Below are 24,740 nucleotides of genomic sequence, written 5' to 3'. Positions count from 1 at the left end.
TCATTGAAACCAAGGTAATTTTTAAATTCAATCTCTTCTCTTTTCTAATTCAATATTTTATTTATTACTTATTTTTGTTCTTGAAATTTTGTTATCTTGTCTTTTGAAGGTTTTACAGTAAAAAATGGCTTCAAGAGAGATAAAGGTAGAGCTTCTCTATTGCCATCACAAAACAGGGGAGGGAAATTATTTACAACACTTAAATGCTACTACATATCACATAATTATTCTTCAATCCAATTCGGTAGTAATTTATTACATAAATAACTGATAGACAGCCTTATTGGGCACAAGGCTATGATACAATACGTGTTTATTTTCACTCCGATTCGGAAATGATTTCTAAATAACTAGTAGATGTCACCGTTGCACTAATTTTTTCTTTGGTGATGAAGGGATTAGTAGCAACATGTGGACCCGGGGGCACCCTCAATGTGCCTTCATCATCACCTTCTAGCATCCGCACCACATCTTTCATTGATGGCCTGTGCATTGGGTACCATTGCGTGCACCAAAGCCCCACAATAATTAGCTTCCTAGCAATCCTCGCATCTTCTTCTTGTTCCACTTGGATGCCTGGCACTGCCTCTACCCCCTGTTCCAAATGTCCATAAATCCATTCAGGGAAGTAAGCTTCGCTTTCTGAGCTGTCTTGTTTTGCAGCATTGTTTTGCCTCACTCCAACCATTTCTAGTAGGAGCATTCCAAAACTATATACGTCTGATTTGAACGACACATTCCCAAAGTTTCTAGAGAATACTTCTGGTGCAATATAGCCTATTGTGCCTCTAGCAACAGTCATTGAAACCACACTTTGTTCTTTGGAACACAGTTTCGCCAGACCGAAATGAGATATCTTTGGGTTGAATCTATGATCTAACAGGACATTGTTAGGTTTAATATCGAAATGAAGTATTTGTTGATCACAACCTTGGTGGAGATATTCAACTCCTCTGGCTACACCTAGAGCAATGTCTTGTAGCTTTTCCCACCCTAACGAGAGTCTCCTCTTATCGGATGAAATGAATTTTTCCAGTGAATAATTGGGCAAGAACTCATAAATAAGAGCCCTTCGAAAGCCATCAACGCAGAAGCCAACTAAACGGACAATGTTTATGTGGTGAATTCTTCCTATGGTTCCCACTTCATTGATGAACTCTTCTCCATTTCCCTTGACATCGTCGAGGATCTTGACTGCAACATGGACGTCATTAGAGAGCTTTCCTTTGTACACTGTTCCATAGCCTCCTTGGCCTATTTTGTGCTTGAATTTGTTGGTAATTTTCTTGACGTCGGCATAGGAATATCTTGCAGGCTTGCGACTTATATAGTGTTCCAAAAATTGCTTGATCTTTGCTTGATCATCTTTTTTTATTTTAATCCAGCTAAAGACACAGTACAATGCTAGAATTGTTATGGGGAGAAGAAATAAGCCTCGGAGCATATCTGCAATTTGAATCAATCAAATAAAATTAATGAGAAAAAATAAATCAGTCAGACCAAAAGTAAAAATGCATCGCATTTGAATACTATATATAGAATAATAATTTAAGCAATTGGTAAATTAATTAATCATTGTAATTACAAATTAAACCGTAATGGTTCGCAATAGACTAATTTAATTGTGAATATGGAAATTAATTACCTGCAGTTTTGCGTTGGCTATGGCTGATTTCTGGGTTACATAATAGAGTTTGGCAAGCGACTTGGGACCATTTGAATCTAAGCTCACGATGAGATGAATGGGAAATATCTGGAAATGAATAAATCTCGCATATCTTTTTGCAGGAAAACATGGGAAACTGCACGAAGGAAACGTAAGAAGCTATAGCATAAACTTTGCCACTGGGGTCAATAGGGTAAGCATACGAGTAGCTGTCCGGCTTTGTGGATGAACACTGGAAGAGGCTGAAGTTAGTTAAACTGTAATCTTCTGCGAATCGGAAGGGACAAGAAGACAGATTGATGATGTCTGGAAAGTGTTTGGTAAAGCAGTCGAGATCAGGATAAGAAGTGTGGATAACGTGTGATGCATAGTCGATATACTTGACAGGCAGTTTCAGAGAGGGGGAGAGATCTACCCAAGTTCGTTTCTGGGCGCAGGAAAGATAGTAACGGGGCAAGACACAGCTATGGCCTCCTGCTGCAGCAGCCTGATGATCGTCACTACGGGGTTTAAGACGGAACGGCGGCCGGATCACCAGACCGTCGACGCAGCAGCCACTGCACTTGCCTGGAGCTTGTGCTGCTGCTGCTGCAATTGCCTGGAGTTGTGGTAGAAAGAGGAATATTATAAGATTTAGTAGGAAGACGGCCATTTCCTCTCTAGATAGTCCTATTTGTCTTGTCTCGGCGATGGCATGAGGGAGCCAAAGGCGAGTTTGGGTTTCTGCAATTGCTTGGAGTTGTGGAGTTTGGGTTTGAGCAAAATTAATAAATAGTCACTTAACTTTAAAGTTGTAAGTATTTGCTCACTCAATTTTAAATTGTAACCACTTATTTATTGAAATTTACTCATCGTTAATCATCCATCACTCGTTATAACTCCGTTAAATATTATAAACGGAAAATACTAACAAAATCTGACGTGACAAAAGTAAATTTAACAAACACTCACTGAATTTTAAAAATGTAACTAATTACTCACTGAATTTTGCTCAACGTTAACCATCCATCACCCTATTACATCACCGTTTGATTTTGAAAAACAACCGTTACATCACCCTTTGATCTTGAAACATATTAAAAACTTTTTATATGCATTTAAAATCACTTATTTTTCAAATCAAAAGTCAAAAACTAAACTAATAATTTAAATTAAAAAAATTACTGATGCAAATCAAAAGTAAAAAAATGTATATATTTAAATTTTTTTACCTCCGGGTAAAATTAATAAATAGTCACTGAACTTTAAAGTTGTAATTATTTGCTCACTCAACTTTAAATTGTAACCACTTACTAATTGAATTTTACTAATCGTTAACCATCCATCACTCGTTATAACTCCGTTAATTATTATAAACAGAAAATACTAACGAAATCTAACGTGGCAAAAGTAAATTTAACAAACACTCACTGAATTTTAAAAATATAACTAATTACTCACTGAATTTTGTTCAACGTTAACCATCCATCACCCCATTACATCATCATTTGATCTTGAAAAACAACCGTTACATCACCATTTGATGTAACTGAAAATTATATTTTAAAATTATATTTTAAAAATTGTACGAAAAACAACCGTTAATTTTCGTAACTAATTACAAAAATTATATTTGTAAGAAAAGGATATCATATGTATTTTTTGTATAGAAGAAATACGATTTTTGTAATTAATTTTTGGCTCTTAGTCTCATTATTGAATACTTTTTTTTGTGAATTTCGTTGTTCGGCTCATTCCATGTTTGAGCTTAAATTGGGATTATTATTTTTTTTTAATAAAAATTTTATTTAAAAAGAAATCCTAATCTTAATAAAATTAAAAAACTCACCTGACAAGACCTTAAAAATGAGGGGTTCAAAAGCTTTTGGAAGTATTGATAGACTTTGAAATAAATAAAGACCAAAGGAAGTATTCAATTTAGGAATAAAAACAAAAAAAAGAGAAGGCGAAATGACATTTTTTTTTATTTAATAAAAATCTCATTTAAAATACCTAATCTTAATAAAAATAAAAAAATCACCTTCAAAAGCTTGTGGAAGTATTGGTAGACTTAGAAATAAATAAAGACCAAAAGAAGCATTCAATTTAGGAATAAAGACTAAAAGAGAAGATGAAATGGCAATCCAAACATAATTTCACCATTCAAGTGGCAAAAAAAAAGTCATGAGTGAGAAAGAGAGAAATCACTTTTTGACAAATGAGCCTTAACAAAGTGCTTTTAATTAAATTAATAAATTTGTTACTTATAGTCTAAGCAATAATTGCATGAATAATTTTATTTTTATTTCAACAGTATATTTTTTCTTTATTTTTATTTCTTTTAACATTTGCAAAATAATATTATTTTGAATATTAAATGTATATCTACAAGTTGACGTTGTTATAACAAAACTTATATATATATATATATTAATATAAAAAATAATAAATTTTATTAATAATTCAGTCAAAAAAAATTCCAACCCACCCCAAAATTTGTGATGTGTAATTTTATATCTCAAAAAAAATTTTAACCTCCCCCTACATATATATGAGATTGAAAGTTTTAAATTTCTCTTAAGACATGATTATTTAGTATGATATATTGTTTACTGTTAATAAGGTTAGTAAATATTTATAATATTACAATAGATGATTTTATTTTTTAAAAAAAAAACTAAAAAGAAAATAATTTTAAATTTTCTATGATTTTTGCAAAAAAAAATTACAAAACAAATGAATATAAAACCAAAGTTTCTTGAAAAATGTACAATAAGGAGAAAGAAACAATTTGATAAGAATGAAAATGAGGAGATTAAAATATCTATTGAAGAATCTTTTAAAATTAATTATTTTACATATTTAGTTACTCATACTATTTCCTTTCTACAAAATAGATTTGAACAATTTAAAGTTTACAAAAATAATTTTGGTTTCCTTTATAATGTAGACAGAAATCACCATTCAATTGGTAAATATAGATGCGATCATTTTAATTTTTTTTGTTAAGTTAATATATTAAAAAAAATCAACCTAAGTAGAGGAGTCAGAAGAATAAAAATGGAGACAACCCCCCTAAATTGGTGATGTAAGCATCCCCGCCCGGATATCCCCAATCACCCGGACTATCCAAACGGGAGCACTTACGGAAGAGGAAAAATAATGAAACATGAGACAAAGACCACCCCAGCATGCATACACAAAAAAATAAGAACAGCGGAAGCAAAGCTCAAGACATGCATGCACTACGGGTACCCCGCTAACACAGCAGTCACAAGATAAATAAATAAACTCAAACTCCTGTGCCGGCATATACGAGACTCGAGGAAAGACCTGACACAGTACGAAATGACAGAGTAAACCTTACTCAGACATCAGAGTTAACAGGGATTGACGGGACTGCCTGTACACTGCACCGACTCTGCCACTAAAGCTGACTCCCTCGCCATGGCCCACGCCGCCACTATCTGGAATGATGGAAAGCATGGTGAGTCGAGAGACTCAGCAAGCATAAGGAAGAAAAGACTGAAGGCTACACAAAACCAAAAATCTCAACCCAGAATAAATCCCCAGGTACACACAAGTCATGAGACGCTACAACACAACAACACAATAGCATAACATAATAAAAGCACATACTGGTCCTTGGGGCCCACATAAGACACCTGGCACCCAAGTCTCATACCAACCTGTCGCTGCCCTGGACGGTAACAAATACCTCCAGTATCCTGTGCGCGTCATCCCGGGTCGGTACTCCCACCACCCGTATCCCTGTCGGTACTCCCGACAGCCGAGCCATAGGCTCCCTCGGATCGGTACTCCCGTCCGAGAACTAAATACTACCAGTAGCCATGCAATGCGCATAAAATGCAATGGCTTAGTGAGCATCAACGTGATACAAGGCGCCCATACATCCAGGCATCAGGCCATGCTCCGCCCACATAATAAACCACACGCCATGCATATGCCCGCACTGGATGCAACCTAACCAAGCTAGAATGTCCGTGTCCAAGCATACTCAATAAATGAATATCCCAATATGCAACCCGTACTCATGTGCATATCAAATCATGGACAACAATATAATAAATCTAAACGTACAGTAAATCACATACTAGCAGAGCTAGTCAGCAGTGCCCAGCACCGATCAACGGCTAGTGACAAGGAGTGTCCACCCGACGGTCCACATCAGGGCCGTACAATAGTCTACTCCAGCGTCACCAACAACCGACCCCTGCCCTACTGCTCGATAGCTCTAACCGAACCATAAGTAAATTCGAGAAAAACTATAAATAAGCCCAATAAAATCATAAATAAACTCGTCCGTCTAGGAACCTAGTTCCCAAGTTGGGTTCAACATCATTCCCAAGAGGAGTGGGGGCGGTACAAACCCCCATAGGCTCACAACAAATAAAACTCTAAAAGTCCTGAATTTAATTTAAATTAAACCCGATGTATAATAATTCAACAAATAAGGCTAGGCGCCGAATTAAAGTAAGGGAGGTGATAAAATACGAGAAACTACGAAGTCTCTCACGGGAATTAAAGAACACGAGGAGAGGGTTAGGAACTTGCCTTCACACGGCCGTTTCCTCTTTTTCTTGCACTCCCACTACGAAGTAAAACGTTTAATAACTATTAATAAAATCCTGACTCGCATTAATTAAATCTAACAGTGTAATATAAATAATTTAACCATCTAAAATCCCATGTAGGCACTCTGTAAATAAAACCCCAACGAATCTTAAATTTAACTTAAATTATATCACACCAATAACATTCTCAATGTATATAATTAATTAATTAATTTATAATAATAACAACTTACCTATATGCACTTACGGCTAGCATTCCTTAACTGTTTTTTCATTTCAATTTCATTGCACTCACCACTGATTCACACTCACACTCACTGCCACACAAATCCTCACGATCAAAATAATATACGCACAGCAAAATAATGGTTTAATCAACTAAAATTAATAAAATTACATCATAATTTAAATTTCAAATCGTATAAATTTACTTGCATAATTTACACAACTTACCTAATTATTCAAACCTTAATTTGCTTGAACTTTCCTCCAATTTTCCTCAGATTTCTCCCCCAATTTAGCTTCCGCGCGGGCTATTTTTTTCACTGGAATCTCTCCCCTCTCACTGCTGTTAATTCCCTCGGCCAAATGCTCCCAAAATCGGGAGTTAAAATAGCAAAAGAAAGAAGCTGCCAGAGACTGCCGCGTGGCAGCCAGCGCATGACCGCCTCTGGGCCGCAAAACGACGCCGTTTTGGGCGCCATGGTTTGGAAAAATCAATGAATTTCTCGCCAGCGCACGCGCATGACCCGTGATTCGATCCCTAGCCCAGCACACGAACACCCTCGCGGGCGACCGCCCGCGCCAACCGGTTTCCTCAACCTATATGCACACTATAATATACTTAAAGTCATTTTTGTCCGCTTCTGGAAATCGCATTTCAGCTCCCAATATTCCCATTAATTACACATGCCCCCTCACTTTCATTTCTTTCTTATTTCATTCATACCCTGACATTTCCATAATTTCACCAATTTAATTTATTTTCCTATTTCAAAAATACTCCCAAATTTCCTATTTCCTCAAATTACATAATTAAACATTTCCAAATAATTTAATTATTTACCTTTAATTCCTTACTTTCCTCAAAACCATATGAATAAATACTTTCTCTTAAAATCTCAAATATTCAATAATGTCCTCAAACACCGATTTGAATAATTATTTTTGACTTTTTGGGATATTACAATTCTCCCCTCCTTAATAGAATTTCGTCCTCGAAATTCGCATTGAGTCCTTATCCTCAAGATACGTCCATATCTCTCATGATAATATCCAACATCTCTTCCAAGACATTCCATATCATTATTTTCCAGTTCCCACAAATCTGAATCTATTACGCATCCAACTTGACTTACTACACCAGCACAACTCCCCAATTTATCACCTCTATTGGATCACGATATGACCACTAATACCATAATCGACTTAAGGAACGTCATCAATGTTCCTCCATTACAATATCATAATCCAACTGTTCCCCAAAGCTATCTCGACCACATATCAACCTAAAGATAAGCTCAAAATTCAGAGATATTTAATCTCAATGATAAACAGATCCGCATCACAAAGCTCAATGGAAAGGTAGCTAATTCCAAATATAATCGGTAATGACAGAAATATAGCCACCCTCTTGCATGTCGAGAAGCTAGTACTCAGTAACGCGACGGGAACCTATCACATACTTACGATCCATAGGAGCGTGGAAACGACACGACATGCTCAATCAAGGATTCAACATCAATATCCTTTAGTCTGACTTTTCAACTGATTCTTAACCAGATGCACAACATTTTCTCGGCAGTACTAACTCCCACAATTTGTAGCGTATGCTTGGGATCTAAAATGTCACTCAATCTCCCCTCCTAGGAATCGACTTACCCAATTGTGGATCCCTTCTATGGCTCATTCGATAACTACCAACCCTTCACCTTGTCCTCCAAACCTCTGCTCATCAAGCTATGGCGGTTGTTTATAGTTACTCGTTTTGTAACCTCTTTCTGGTCAGACCGAAAGCAAACGATCATCGAACCAACAACCGTCCCCACTGTCTGCAAACAATGCATCTCGTATGGCCCGACTAGCCACACAAATAGCAGACAGATTGATGAAACTGAGACGACCCACTGTGATCCATTCCCTCACGGTCTGCCCCTTAGGAGTCCAGTCACAACCCCGCCGATAGCTAACTCACACAGCACCAACGAGATCAAAGGTAATTTCTAACCAAAGATGCTCAGGATGCTCAACCCATACGGTCCATAAGTTCCTCCAATTTGTTAGCTACCTCAAACATTAACAAATAGACTATTTTACCCCAAACTAAGTAACAGGGTAATGATGGTCTTTCCATTTTATGCACGACTATCCTTGTTCACGCTCAAATCCTTTACTATTTTATTTTAAACACAAATGCACCCTAGGGAACATCCTAAGGAACACCTTTGGTCTAGCTTGATCATTAACGAACCCAAACAGCAATCCATTGCTAGTCTCGGTCTCCAGCTTAGAAGGTAATCCTTCCCAGACATGCACTTGGGTATACTCTCATGTTCCAACATGAGCTCTACACTCGTCGAAGCCTAATACCTCTAAATTTCCATTATCAACACAATCATTAATAACTGTCTCAAGTAAACTGCCTACTTCATCTAGTAGGTCTCGATCACTTAATCTACTCATTTTCTTAAAACCTATCCACGCGGGTCACCGAGGCGATAACTTCCCACTTAGAGTTACACCAGGAATCCAAATCTTCAATGCTTAAAATCTATCACGACCCCAGTTCGATTTCCTTGCCTACACAGTGCATGTTCCACATCCGAATAAATATCCAGATATCACAGAGCAGTCATCAACAAATCACGATTAGGCCTTACAGGCACGAGACTTCCAATTCTAATACCATTATTAACTCGATATCACATTTTATTTACTCAAATCCTCATGCACGTACCAACACATATCTAACATGCAATTCTTCATTACCACCCACAACAGATACCGAGCTCCCAGCAAAGAAACTGACAAATAGGAAGAGAACAGGTGACCGTTCGCGACCGGTCAACAACTCTCTCACCCACAGTCAACTACCTGCTGTGACTCGCTACTGCCTCCCTCATTTCCTTCACGGTTACCCATAAGCTTACATGCATACGCACCTATCAATAAAAGTGACTTGACAAGTCACAGTAACATCATGCATTACGTCGACTCACACGTGGTCGTACACCTTATCCTCTCACGCTTTACACTTACAGTCATAAAGACTAACGCTCGACTACACCCGGAACCGCACTTGACGAGCGTCATGAACCGTAGTTCCACATACACTTTTCTTTCAAGCAATGATCCCATGCCCTAAGTCGTTCGGGTCCCAAAGCTCTTCCTGCTGCTCTATAGCACGAGCAAACTGAATGTACTGGACCCGAAGTGTCGCATCATCCATAAAAATCTAAGTTAGTTGCCTCCATCTCTCACTCATGTACTTCCTCACGAAAAACACTTGCTTTTCGGAGTACCCTAGTAGGTGCTCATGCGTGGTCAATGGGAACACTTGGTCTATGCGCCATAAGAAAGCCATCACATGCTCCCCATCACGTTGCTTACCGCCTAGGGTGGGGAGTAGCTCGCGCTCCCAACGATTCCAAACTAAGTCAAGTGCCACCTGATCCGGGTCTGGCACACTAGAACTTGACCCCCTTGGATCCATACCAAATAGTAAGGGTCCCTGTGACCTGCACACAAAATTAGGTATCAAGCCAAGTACCAAATTCCTTACCCCTTAACCTAAAACCAACCTATAAACATAGGGTTCCTTATTTAGACTCATATCCAGCCACTAAAAACGCTAGACATCTCTCTAACTCTATCCGACAACCTTGGTGTACAGGAATTCGTCAATCAAAACTGACTCAAACTACGCTCTGATACCAATACTGTAAGCACCCCCGCCCGGATATCCCCAATCACCCGGACTATCCAAACGGGAGCACTTACGGAAGAGGAAAAATAATGAAACACGAGACAAAGACCACCCCAGCATGCATACACAAAAAAATAAGAACAGCGGAAGCAAAGCTCAAGACATGCATGCACTAAGGGTACCCCGCTAACACAGCGGTCACAAGATAAATAAATAAACTCAAACTCCTGTGCCGGCATATACGAGACTCGAGGAAAGACCTGACACAGTACGAAATGACAGAGTAAACCTTACTCAGACATCAGAGTTAACAGGGATTGACGGGACTGCCTGTACACTGCACCGACTCTGCCACTAAAGCTGACTCCCTTGCCATGGCCCACGCCGCCACTACCTGGAATGATGGAAAGATGGTGAGTCGAGAGACTCAGCAAGCATAAGGAAGAAAAGGCTGAAGGCTACACAAAACCAGAAATCTCAACCCAAAATAAATCCCCAGGTACACACAAGTCATGAGACGCTACAACACAACAACACAATAGCATAACATAATAAAAGCACATACTGGTCCTTGGGGCCCACATAAGACACCTGGCACCCAAGTCCCATACCAACCTGTCGCTGCCCTGGACGGTAACAAATACCTCCAGTATCCTGTGCGCGCCATCCCGGGTCGGTACTCCCACCACCCGTATCCCTGTCGATACTCCCGACAGCCGAGCCATAGGCTCCCTCGGATCGGTACTCCCGTCCGAGAACTAAATACTACCAGTAGCCATGCAATGCACATAAAATGCAATGGCGTAGTGAGCATCAACGTGATACAAGGCGCCCATACATCCAGGCATCAGGCCATGCTCCGCCCACATAGTAAACCACACGCCATGCATATGCCCGCGCTGGATGCAACCTAACCAAGCTAGAATGTCCGTGTCCAAGCATACTCAATAAATGAATATCCCAATATGCAACCCGTACCCATGTGCATATCAAATCATGGACGACAATATAATAAATCTAAACGTACAGTAAATCACATACTAGCAGAGCTAGTCAGTAGTGCCCAGCACCGATCAACGGCTAGTGACAAGGAGTGTCCACCCGACGGTCCACATCAGGGCCGTACAATAGTCTACTCCAGCGTCACCAACAACCGACCCCTGCCCTACTGCTCGATAGCTCTAACCGAACCATAAATAAATTCGAGAAAAACTATAAATAAGCCCGATAAAATCATAAATAAACTCGCCCGTCTAGGAACCTAGTTCCCAAGTTGGGTTCAACATCATTCCCAAGAGGAGTGGGGGCGGTACAAACCCCCATAGGCTCACAACAAATAAAACTCTAAAAGTCCTGGATTTAATTTAAATTAAACCCGATGTATAATAATTCAACAAATAAGGCTAGGCGCCGAATTAAAGTAAGGGAGGTGATAAAATACGAGAAACTACGAAGTCTCTCACGGGAATTAAAGAACACGAGGAGAGGGTTAGGAACTTGCCTTCACACGGCCGTTTCCTCTTTTCTTGCACTCCCACTGCGAAGTAAAACGTTTAATAACTATTAATAAAACCCTGACTCGCATTAATTAAATCTAACAGTGTAATATAAATAATTTAACCATCTAAAATCCCATGTAGGCACTCTGTAAATAATACCCCAACGAATCTTAAATTTAATTTAAATTATATCACACCAATAACATTCTCAATGTATATAATTAATTAATTAATTTATAATAATAACAACTTACCTATATGCACTTACGGCTAGCATTCCTTAACTGTTTTTTCATTTCAATTTCATTGCACTCACCACTGATTCACACTCACACTTTGACTACACATATATACATATGGATATATAAATTGGCACACGGCACACTCACTGCCACACAAATCCTCACGATCAAAATAATATACGCACAGCAAAATAATGGTTTAATCAACTAAAATTAATAAAATTACATCATAATTTAAATTTCAAACCGTATAAATTTACTTGCATAATTTACACAACTTACCTAATTATTCAAACCTTAATTTGCTTGAACTTTCCTCCAATTTTCCTCATATTTCTCCTCCAATTTAGCTTCCGCGCGGCAGCCAGCGCGTGATCGCCTCTGAGCCGCAAAACGACGCCGTTTTGGGCGCCATGGTTTGGAAAAATCAATGAATTTCTCCGCCAGCGCACTCGCATGACCCGTGATTCGATCCCTCGCCCAGCACACGAACACCCTCGCGCGCGACCGCCCGCGCCAACCGGTTTCGTCAACCTATATGCACACTATACTATACTTAAGGTCATTTTTTTCGGCTTCTGGAAATCGCATTTCAGCTCCCAATATTCCAATTAATTACACATGCCCCCTCACTTTCATTTCTTTCTTATTTCATTCATACCCTGACATTTCCATAATTTCACCAATTTAATTTATTTTCCTATTTCAAAAATACTCCCAAATTTCCTATTTCCTCAAATTACATAATTAAACATTTCCAAATAATTTAATTATTTACCTTTAATTCCTTACTTTCCTCAAAACCACATGAATAAATACTTTCTCTTAAAATCTCAAATATTCAATAATGTCCTCAAACACCGATTTGAATAATTATTTTTGACTTTTTGGGATATTACAGGTGAAAAGAAGCAGTGTGCTTCTTGTAAATCCTTCCTTTTTTTTAAAGAAATTTCATGTATGTATATGGTACCTTTATTTTTGTAGCTATATTAATTATTTTATTAATAATAAGAAATCACTGAACATTTAATACTATTACCTATTTAAATAAGTTCAAAGTACCATAAACAGTTTATTCAATTGGTGGTACCAAATCAACTTCAATAATATCGATAAAATATTAATGCATGAAATTTTCTTTAACCATGAATAAAAGCATTCTACTCTTTTTTTTTTTTTTTTTACTTTAATTATGAGTCTTATCCCATAATTTCAATTACAAATAATTTTATTTTTCTAAGAGAGTATCATACAATTTAAATAAAATAAATTTAATATTTTAAATAATTAATTATATTTTTTAGTTATTTTGTTGTCCAATTTTTTTTTTGTGCTTTTATTTTTTTTTTTTTATTTTCACTTATTCTGTCTCCTATTTATATAGCAGTCATGATTGTGAACAATTAACTTTCAGACACAGTTTAATTAATAAAGGAAGAATAAGTGATGCTGGTATTATTTTAATGGCTTATGATTTTGAATCCTAATCTCTTCGAGAATATCTCAAGATTTACCTTATTTAACGAAATAAAAAACATGTACGCCAACAAGGAAATGGATCCACCATGAGAAATGAAAGCGATCATTTCATTAAAAATTAGTCCGTTGATTTTGTCAAGTCAACAATACATTAGTAAATGGACTCACCGTGAGAAATGGGCACATAATTTTGTCCGTTGATTTTGTCAAGTCAAAGTACCGTTGGAGCTTATTTTTGGAGTTAGCTGATGGAGATGGCATTATTATGATAACAAAATTAAAATAATTTTTTTATTTCAATAACTTTCATCATTTTGAGTCTCCTATTTTAAGGGCCATATGTCTCACCAGCCTACTCCTTCAGCCTGCCCTGACTCTTACTCTTTTCTCTCTCTCCCTTTCTTTCTCTCTCTGAAAATGTCTGCTGGAGACCGCGTCATTGCAACAAGGAATCCAACCCTTCTTTTCCTTCTCCTCCTATATTGGTCTGGTTATGCATATAGTGATGCTAAGTCCTCATCTTCATCATCATCCAAATGTGATCCAAAGTTCTATTCTTCCTGCGGAAGCCTTCCCAATATTAGCTACCCTTTTCGCCTCAAAAACAACCCTGAACGCTGCGGCCTAAAGCAATTTGAATTGGCCTGCGAAAATAATCGCACGATGTTGTACTTGTCAGTCGGGAAATTCTACGTCCTAGACATCAACTACACGACTGAAATCATTCAGGTAGTGGATGTGCGCATCGACCAGCGCAATTGCTCCTCTCTTCTTCCTTCATTGAGGCTGGCTAACCTGCTTTCATATACATCTTCTAGATATGTCTTCCATCCTTTAAGTGTAGTACTGTTGGTGTTGGTGAACTGTGAGAGGCCGATAAAGTACGCAGAACAAAATACGATGATTCAGAATTACTACATAGATCTTGCTGCTGGGTCTAATTCTAATTGTTTCAACAATTACTCTCCTTTAAGACGAAATCATTGGTATATGCTGGTAGGTAATGACGTGGCAATGTCCAATGTAGCGGAGTTGTGCACGGTGGAAGGGGTGGTTCCCGTTGCGGATGCGCCGTTCCTCGATGACCGGAACGTTTCCCTCTTGGACATTATTCACAGTGCCATGGCTAATGCATTTAATCTTTCTTACGGCAGCTGGCGGTGCCCGCCACATAGGTCCTACTTCCATTGTGCGTAAGACTTATCTTCTGATTTTGAAATTTCCTTCGTGTATTATTGCCAGATTACTTTTGAGAAAAACAATATTTTATAATTTTCATTAAAACATCAGTAAATCATATGGGGATATTGTTTTCAGGCGTATATTTTTTGTCGGGCATGTAGTGAAATTATTTAAATATCCCTCATTACATATATATAAATAAACATATAAAATACACAAAACAGATATGCATTTAAATAATTTTTCTAGATGTCCTGACAAAATACTTGTCAAGACGTCCTCAGAAATATATTTCTGAAATCAAATTATTATTGTTTGTTTCTAATATATATTATTAATAGATTATTTATACTATTTAAAAATGCATGTTAATTTGCTATATATAAAAATGCACGGATGGGATCGTGGACTCTTAAGTCATTTATGGCACTAAAGGAAAATAATATTTAACTAAAGTTTTTATATAAAAAAAAAAGTGATAGTGATAGTAATATTTTATAATTATTAACTTTAATTTGTCTTAAAAATAAATTCTTGTCTGGATATATTATTTATTAAAAAATTATAATTGTTTGTTATACTAATATATAATTAAAAAATAAATATTAATAAAATATATATTATTACATTAATAGATTTAGAAATCTATTTATATTGTTATGTATAAATATTAATTATAATAGCCATTTTATACAATGTAAACCATTGAACAACGTTTCTTTCTAACTGGATTCTTTTATCTATTTCAACATATATATATATATATATATAGGACAGGTTCAACTCTAAAAGGGAGCAAGTAGAGATTGTTTTTTTTACAAAGATATGTTTTGTACACATTTCTTTTATCTATTTCAACATATATATGTTTTGTACGTTTTGGTTGGCTTATTTATTTATTTTTATTTTGCTATGAATTGCAGGCCTCAGGGAGAAAAAGCAAATTTGTAAGTGTTATTTTCCATTGCATATATAAGTTGGAAAAAATATATAAAAAAAAAAAAACTTAAAGTATATTAAATAAGTCAAAAATAATATTTTTAAACCTCATTTTTGTAGTTAGATGATGATATCTCTCTTTATATACATATAATAGGTCTTGTAATGAGGTATTTATCCCAATAAAAAAAATATTATTTTTTGTGACAAAAATAATAAAAATACAAATAGCTTCATTATAAACTGATGAAACTTAAAATCAGAACTTACATCATTAAAAAAATATTAGCAAAATAGATGATTCTCTTGTTTATGCCGTTAAAAAAATATTAACAACTTTATATTGTTAAAAAAATAATATTACCAACTTTACAAATATATAAACTGTCTTTTATTAATGAGTTGCCAATAAAAACTACAAGTCTTGCTTTACTTGTCTCAAGTAAGATATTATAACCAGTCCCGATTTAAGGGATAGGCTGGTAAGGCATGTGTCTAAGGCCCGCAAAATAATTATTTTAATTTTATTATTAAAATAAATTAATAAATTTTTTTTTTAATTAATGGATTGGATGCCTCTAAATTAATAATGGGTAGGGCCCCAACCCCTTAGTCGATGGTCCTAACTTTAACTTATTATTTTCTTGTTTTGGGTGACAGATGTCGACTTTAGCACATATCGCTTCAAATATGGTGAGTGGTTTGTTTTCATTAAGTTCCAATAATCATTGTTGGAGTTCTAGTGATGGTTGGTTGGGGCCCACCTCTTTTGGCGCTAGAACCAAATCAGTACCAACCAAGCTTTTGTTTTTTTAATTTTTTAATGATTTTTAGTTTTTTCTTTTTTTTTAATTAGTTTGAGATTAAGGATAAATGTGGTTTAATTAGTTCTTAATCGGTAGGGTCTTTAACACAATGGATATTTCAACAATTTAAGTAAATTACAAGAACTTATTTGACTAAAAAGAAGCCGCAAATTAAGGGGGGGAAATTTTTACTGATTTATTTTAAAAAAGCACTAAAAAAATTGAAAGTAAAAAACAAGAAAAAAAAAAACTTGCATGGTGCTCCTAATCACCTTATATATGTGTGTGTGTGTGTTGTCTACCTGAGATCAAATATCTTTGAAATATATATTTTTTAAATTTTAGTTTATTTTTTTAAATAATAATTTCATTAAATTAAAGATTGCAATAGCACTACAATTATCGGTTAGGGTATACCCCTAGCATCACAAAGAAAAAAAAAAAAAAACAAACAAACAAACAAAACTCCATAAAAAGAAAACTAGCCCAAAAACAAAAAAAAATCCTCTAAACAAAATAAAAAAAATAAATTATATACAATAATATACAAAAGTCAAGGGAAGTCTTCTATATAATAGCTCTATAAAACACAAATTGTCAAAAGTATCACCATCAAATCTCTCTAAGCCCATGAACAAAAATCAAGGCAAACTTTAGTCATATAATAGTCTATAAATTATTATAAATACTTGGTTAATAATTACGAAAAAAATCCATATAAAATGAAAAAGATTATTATTGTTATAAATTTTGTAGTTCTGTTTGAAAAAGCTTATTTGATTTATTATCTATTTTCTTGTAAGACGATATGGTAACACAGCCATAAAATTATGTGGTATTTTTGTTAGAATTAATTTAAACATTCATAAATTATTTTCAAAGAATTAACAGCACTTTTTTTTATAATTTTTTAAAATATTACTTATAATTTTATGAATATCAAAATTAAATATAAAAAATTAGGGTGTAAATAAATAGCATTAAAGTATATTAATTATATGTGCATTAGTTTCGCCCCCTTATTTACTTATTTATTTTGTTTTAACTTGCAGGCATCTACAAGTACAAGAAGGGTAAGTATTTGCTGTGTTTTTCTTTTATTATAATTTTTTTGCTACTCTGTAAATTTACCAATTACATTTAATGCCCTGCTAATCAACATATCATGGTATGTCAATCTCGATTATAAGTTGGCTTCAAAGATAAGTATTTGTTTTTATTTAATATACAAGCTAAGTTAATTTTCTTAAGGATGCTTAAGTAATAGCTCACTTTTCATGATAAATATAAGATTATAAGTTCAAACTTTCTTACATCAACTAACATGAATATTTTTTATAATTTTTTTTTAAAAAATTAAATTGAACAAAATATTAAAATAATGCAGCAATATCACTATGGTCTTCTAAATTAATGAATTTTTTAATGTTATAACTCACATCTCATGATAAATATATATAAGATTATAAATTCAAACTTTCTTACACTTACTAAAACAATAATTTTTGTAATTTTTTATTTATAAAAAATAAATTGAACAAAATATTAAAATAATGCAACAGCATCAGGTACGATTGTCTTCTAAATTAATTAAGTTGCAGAAACAAACTTTTGATGTTATACGAAATTAATTAAGTTACATTTTAGTAATAGAAACTTATTATTGTACAATTTTTTAGTACAATTTTCAAATATGTGAATAATAATTTATTATACGAAAAAGATAATGTCTTCGTTTCCTCACTGATATATTGATTTTATTAAATTGCAGGCTATTTTTCTACAGGCTTCAATGCTCGTGAGTATTTGTTTTCGATCTCATATATTTAAAAAATTATGGGTAAATTGATTTAGACCTGGTGTGTTAGGGGTGATTTACACATACTTTATTTGATTTTAAAAAAAGTAAGTTTATTTATTCAACAACTTCACTTTTTTGTTCTAACGTTTTATATAATTTATTTTTAATTAAAATAGTCTTTGTATTTTGTTTGGACTCGAAAATACCCTCTCTCTTTTTTTATCAAATTTGTGATATAAGATTGCAAAGAATTATGTTTTCCATCTTGTATCACCTCATTAGATAGTGGTGACCATCTCTTTATTTTAGTCACTTTTTGATGTTCAACACCACAGTCATTACAAATACAATCATATAGATAGATAGATAGATAGATATATGTATAGATTAGGATTTACAATTTTGGAAGAGGATTAAGAATTAGATTTGAGGTAGAGTATTTTGAAAGTTCAGAAGCATGTCAAGCTGTGTCCCCTTATCTCCAAAGCTAGCATTATTTTTTAAACTTAGTTGCCATTGCCCATAAACCCGATCAGCTATGAATCCAACCACCGAAGCCCATCTTCTATGGGTTCACCAACAAGTGACAGGACCATCATTGATGGGTTCAAAGACGACTCCTAATTAGAAGTCTTTGAAGTACCAATATATGTATAGAAGTTTGAAAATTGCAGCCATGTGTACTGACAATTAATCTAATAAAATGTAATCAGGCAACTTAACTTGATATAGAGTATCGTAATTACTAGAGGTATCTAACATAATCGTTCTTATAATATAAAGCATTGTAATTATAGGTGATACCATGACTATTCATATTATAGAGTGTCGTAATTAGAGGTGGTGTCACAATTACCCATGTTATAAAGACCCTAACATAAGCTGAGACACTATAGTCATTCTGATAATAAAATACAAAGTACACCAAAATTCAAAGAATATTTACTATTTTAACGGATTAATCTCAATGTACAAAACAGGTAAAATGTGATGTCCAACAAAAATAAATGATGTGATGTAATACAAATAACTCTCACAAATTCACATCACACATACATAAAATTTATAATAATTTCATTCAAAATTAAAAATAAATCTACTCTCCATTATGAATTATTGTTAATTTCAAATAAAACTATCATGAATGTTGTGTGTATTAGTCAATGTATGAGAACTGTTTGTGTGCATAATATTTTCATACTAGAAATCAAAACCAATTATACTTTGGCATGTATCATAATTACTAGTGGTAGGAGTGAGCAAAATTTCTAATGAATCGAAATAATTGAACTAAAGTCAGTTCCTTTCGATTCAATTAGTTATTTTTTATTATGGTTTAGTTCGATTATTTTCTTTGAAATTTTTGATTAGTTTGGTTCAATTTTGTTAACTTTAATAAAATAACTAAGTTAATTGAACCGATGAAAATAATATAACTTAATTAAATATTTTCTTAATACTGAGTTTTGTGATGAATGTTGTAATATAACTTGGTTGGGTATCTTTTTTTTTGCTTAAAATTGTTGATGTTTGAATTGTTATTGACTAAACATCACAGTTTTTATTTAACTCTATCAAGTTAAAAAATAAAAATATGCATCATCTTTAAATTTCAATTTTTTTGGTTAACCGCCAAACCAAAGTTTTCTTCCATCAGTTTAATTGGTTCGTTCGATAGACACAAAACTTTATTTTTTTTTATCCAATTAATAAATCATGTTTGATTTGTCCAATTTAAAATTTTAATCGAATTCAAATAAAACCTAACCGATGAAATACTCACCCCTAGATAAAAGGAAATCATTCAATTTTATGAAAACATAATAGCATGCGAAAATAACAGTTCATGTGACAACACAGTTAATAATTAAAAATAAATAAATATATAAAATTATTGGATTATTCATGCGCCACGTGACCTTTTGAGTTTTGGAAGTGAGCTTGTGAACTTGAAGTAGTGTGAAATAAAGGAAATATCTTATTATATTGGTATGATGACTAAAATAGTGTCTTCATTGTCCTAACTAATCATCTTTCTATTTTCAATTGCAGTTGTTTATTTCTCTGGCTTCGAAGTCAGTAAGTATTATTTTCATTCACTTATTTATCTTCATAAGTTTTAATTCTATTTGTACTATTTATTGGAAATATTTGAAATACTCTTTCATTTCATTATCGCATTAATTGTGAGATAAAATAATACATAATGCCTTTCATTCACTTTCTTATTTGTTTATTTTAAATTGCAGATGTCGATCTCCCAGCCCCAGCCAACGGTAACAGTGAGTATTTATTTTCATTCAATATATAAAATATTCAAATGATAAGATAACAATTTTTTATCATCTTTTATATATTTGGTTTGTTAATTTATGTTTTTTGTTTTAAATTGCAGGACTCTATCCCAAAATCATTGGCTTCGGTAAGTATTTTATTTTTTTTCTCAGTCTGTAAATATCTGTTTTCATTTACATATCTGTTATGAATTTTAAGCCAATAAAAGATAAAAAAATAATAATAAAATAAATTATTAAATATTCTTAAAAGGTGTTGATTATATTAATTTTTCATCAAATCTTAAAAATTATCAATTCTATGAATAAATTTTAAATTTTATATTAATTATAAAGTACCGTGGTAAATAATAAAAGAAAATAGAGTCTCATTAAAATTGAACTTAAAACTCTGCACGAAAGAAAATAGAGTCTCGTAATTTTTTGAAGAATTGAATTACAATTGCATGACAATTCATCTAACAATCCATGGAAAAACTCATTCTTTAAAAAAAATCATTATTGTTGTTTCAAATTATAAAAATGTAATTTTTTTATTATATACTTGTAATATTTTTTTGGTAGGTATCTAACCTTGCAATATATTAATCGTGAGATTGGATAATTAACGACCTCGGTTGTATGATTGATAATTCATTTATTATGTTACAGGTATTCTTGGATGTATCTTACTCCTAGTATTAATAGGTATGAAGAACATAACACTCTTGCCTCTATATTCTATAATTATTAGCGAGTTTTTTTAGAGGGCCAGACATGTTGACAGACAGACTTACAGAAAGGAGGTTCAAAAATTAAAATGCCCTTACTCATATTATATTGGAAAAAGTGCAATGCAATGTGGGTGATGGCATTTTAATCCTTTAGCCCCCATTTTATAAGCATGTTTGTCAACCTATCTGACTCTCAAGAAATTTTCATTATTAACAATCAAACTAATATTTAAAAAAAAGTTTTCTATTGCCTTGATCGATATTGTACTTGGATGATAAAAATTTAAATTATACAAAATGTTTGCGAACCTTTATTCTATGCAGATATCCTTATTTTTTATTATTCGTAAAATTAATGGCGACTTAAAAGGATAATGTCATATCTATTATTGATTAGGATATGCATTTATATTGATTTTAGAGTCTTATTTTAAATGGTATCGACTAATTAAGATACATTAAATTTAGAGTCTACCATTCTAAAATTAATTAAAGCTAAATATGATGAAAATAATCAAAAGTCAAAGGACACCAAAGTGAAACAAAATACCTTAAACCTTAAACGAAAACAAGAAACAAAAATACCAACACCTTAAGCCTTAAACAAAGACAAAAAAAAAAAAAAAAAACTAATACCAAGAGTAATAAAGGAAGCCAGTTGCATTTCTTATATATCTCCCTCCAACATTCACCCAGCAACATTAAACCCAACCTCTTGGAATTGCGACAAAGGAAACTCAAAGCATGTTAAATAGAATAAAAATTGGGATATGTGTGTCAATCGCTTAAATTAAATAGAACTCCGAACAGAAAAGAAAAAAATAATGGAAGTAAATTACTAAGATATTAAAAATATAAATTTAAACATATTAGGTAGGGGTTGAATGGATAGCATTCCTTAGCAAGCTAGTTGTGTTTCTTTATGAGAATTGTCATTTTATATATTGTTTATATCTATATCATATTTTAATGAGTAAAATTCCCATATCATCCTTGAGTTTTGACTAAGTATAATATTTATGTTTGTATTTTTGGAATTAAACGTTTCTTGAGGTTAACATATTAAGTAAATTGGTCATTTTACCCTTATATATAAATTATTATATCTTTCTCTTGTCCAAACCTAACCCCATATTGATATAGGCTTGTCTTTTTGAACCCATCAATTTGGGTTCAACCAATTCAACCTAAATTCTCTCTCCCGGGTGGTCAATGTATCTTGTCGGTGATGGATGATTATCGATATTGTGCATTTTTTTTATTTTCCTATGATTTTAGAAGAGAGTAAAGAAATAGGAACATATTTGAGAGATTTTGTAAAATTGATCCTTGTTAATAAATGGTACAGTGGTATTTGTTGCATAGTAATTAATCTAAAAAATGGTTGGTGCAATTTTTGAAAACACAAAAGTTGCGAGTACAATTTACCTTTTCACAATATGAAGTTTAAGAATAATAATGAGTCACATATTTAACCATTTACATATTTTAATTTTCATATTTAGATTAAGTTTAGATAAATAATTGAAACCCATTAAAAGACACATTGTCATCTCCATTTATGTTTCGCACACCATGTTCCTATCATGCTTTTAGACATAAACAAATTAAAAAGGTGTTTTATCTCTTGCAATTAAAGCATGTTTGTTTCCCTCTTGAAATGTAAACATTTTTTTCATTAAATCTATTAAAAATTCAAAGAAACTTTAAAACAGTCATTATTTCTTGCAAATACAACCAAATAACATGAGCTTTTTCTCGTTAGTTTGGTTTTTAATTTTGAAATTTGTTAACAGGATATCTCCTACTTGCAAGAGCTTTAATTGGGCTATCACTTTATTTGGTATTTTTGGCGTACAAATTCAGGAGAAGGCATGTATGGATGAACGAAGACATTGAAAATTTCCTTCTAAGTCAAGACAATCTGATGCCCATTAGCTACTCTTACTCTAAGATTAGTAAAATGACTAGTGGCTTCAACCACAAGGTGGGTGAAGGCGGCTTTGGCCTTGTGTATAAAGGAAAGCTTGAAAGTGGTGGAATTGTGGCTGTAAAAGTATTAAAGATGTCCAAAGCTACTGCTCGAGAATTTATCAATGAAGTTGCCACCATTGGTAGGATTTATCATCTCAATGTGGTTCGCCTTGTTGGATTTCATGCTGGGAGATCTAAACGCGCTCTTATATATGATTTCATGCCTAATGGTTCACTTGAAAAGTATATATTTTTTGAGCAAGGAGAATTTTCTTTGACTTACAAGCAAATGTTTGACATTTCACTTGGCGTGGCTCGTGGGATTGAGTACTTGCATGATGGTTGTGACATGAAGATCTTGCATTTTGACATCAAACCTCACAACATTCTTCTTGACGAGAACTTCGTTCCTAAAATTTCAGATTTTGGATTGGCAAAATTGTACCCAACTGATGATAGCATTGTCTCTTTGACTGCAGCTAGAGGGACATTTGGCTACATGGCTCCAGAGTTGTTGTACAACAACATTGGAGGAGTTTCACACAAAGCCGATGTTTATAGTTTTGGCATATTGTTAATGGAAATGGCAGGTAGGAGAAGAAACCTAAATGCCTATGCAGATCACACAAGCCAAATTTACTTCCCTTCGTGGGTTTATGTTCAGTTCAACGAAGGGAAAGGGATAGAAATGGGGGATGCTAGCGAAGAGGAAAAGGTGCTAGTGAACAAGATGATGTTAGTGGCTTTATGGTGCATTCAAATGAAGCCCATTGATCGTCCGTCGATGGGTAAGGTTGTGGAAATGCTCGAAGGGAGTGTTGAACTCATACCTATGCCTCCCAAGCCCTCTCTTTGCCCACAAGAAATGTCAAATTAATATCACAGAATCAACACAACACTTAAAGGTAAGCACTTGTTATTGAATAAATGGTCAATGGTCATGATCACTATAAACATTTGAACTCATCCTCGTCTCAGTCCTGTCATTCCAATGCCTGCCATCTTCCAAGGCATGGGTGAGCTTAGAGACTTGGTTTCTTGGAGCACGCCATCTTCCAACTAGAAACATTTGTAAGTTGTAATTTTTTTTTTATTAAAATTAGAGCAAATTATAGTACCATCTGTGTACTAAATAAACTAATCATAATAAAACTATATTTTTCTACCACCTAAATCCTTATTGTCGAAAGTGTACTCATAAAAAAGTTACTTGATGATATATACACAATTAATTTCATGCATTGTAGAACAAGATTGTTAAAATCGTAAAATCGTAAGAGGGTCTTCGACATGTAAAATCGTAAAATCGAGTGTGATTCAACTTTAAAATCGTAAAATCGTAAGAGTTTTCGATGAAAAAAATCATAAAATCGTACCCATAAAATCGGGAGTTTAACAATCATGTTGTAGAATAATTTTTTAGATTAAGCGATTTATTTATTTCTTTTTTTTTGCAAAAAAATGCAACTAGATTAGTTTCAAAACCAAAGAGCATTATTGTTTATTTGATGAACTTATTATACACTCTCTAAATTTTGGCATTTTAGCTTGAATACCCATTGAACTTTATTTTTTTACCAAATTGATTCTTAATTTTTTTTTTTTTCAAAATTTCCAAGACATCCTTTCACAAAAAATGATGT

At 33.6% G+C, this 24,740-nt stretch overlaps 2 protein-coding genes across 5 annotated transcripts; one reads left to right on the top strand and one right to left on the bottom strand.

Moving 5' to 3' along the window:
- Nucleotides 1-319: 319 nt before the first annotated feature.
- Nucleotides 320-2,318, bottom strand: LOC127790998 (rust resistance kinase Lr10-like). Its single transcript, XM_052320734.1, has 2 exons — nt 1,646-2,318; nt 320-1,446 (listed from the first exon to the last, which is right to left on the bottom strand). Exons 1-2 carry the CDS (start codon nt 2,316-2,318, stop codon nt 320-322), a joined length of 1,800 nt encoding a protein of 599 aa, XP_052176694.1.
- Nucleotides 2,319-13,763: 11,445 nt separating this feature from the next.
- Nucleotides 13,764-24,191, top strand: LOC127790558 (rust resistance kinase Lr10-like). 4 transcript variants are annotated; one of them, XM_052320121.1, is made up of 11 exons: nt 13,988-14,117; nt 14,389-14,577; nt 15,494-15,517; nt 16,170-16,202; nt 17,368-17,388; nt 18,087-18,113; nt 20,169-20,195; nt 20,366-20,398; nt 20,512-20,538; nt 21,062-21,097; nt 22,920-24,191. In XM_052320121.1, the coding sequence occupies exons 2-11, from the start codon at nt 14,403-14,405 to the stop codon at nt 23,972-23,974; spliced, it is 1,458 nt and encodes a 485-aa protein (XP_052176081.1). In that variant the 5' UTR covers nt 13,988-14,117; nt 14,389-14,402; the 3' UTR covers nt 23,975-24,191. The 4 variants fall into 4 exon arrangements, with proteins under 4 accessions (XP_052176078.1, XP_052176079.1, XP_052176080.1 ...); XM_052320118.1 differs by having other exon boundaries at nt 13,764-14,577; XM_052320119.1 differs by lacking the exon at nt 16,170-16,202 and having other exon boundaries at nt 13,764-14,577.
- The last annotated feature ends 549 nt before the right edge of the window (nt 24,192-24,740 follow it).

Source organism: Diospyros lotus, chromosome 14, assembly GCF_014633365.1.
Source record: "Diospyros lotus cultivar Yz01 chromosome 14, ASM1463336v1, whole genome shotgun sequence".
Classification (NCBI taxonomy): domain Eukaryota; kingdom Viridiplantae; phylum Streptophyta; class Magnoliopsida; order Ericales; family Ebenaceae; genus Diospyros; species Diospyros lotus.
The sequence above is the reverse complement of the archived record's forward strand: the minus strand, read 5'-3'. Positions and strand labels throughout refer to the sequence as shown.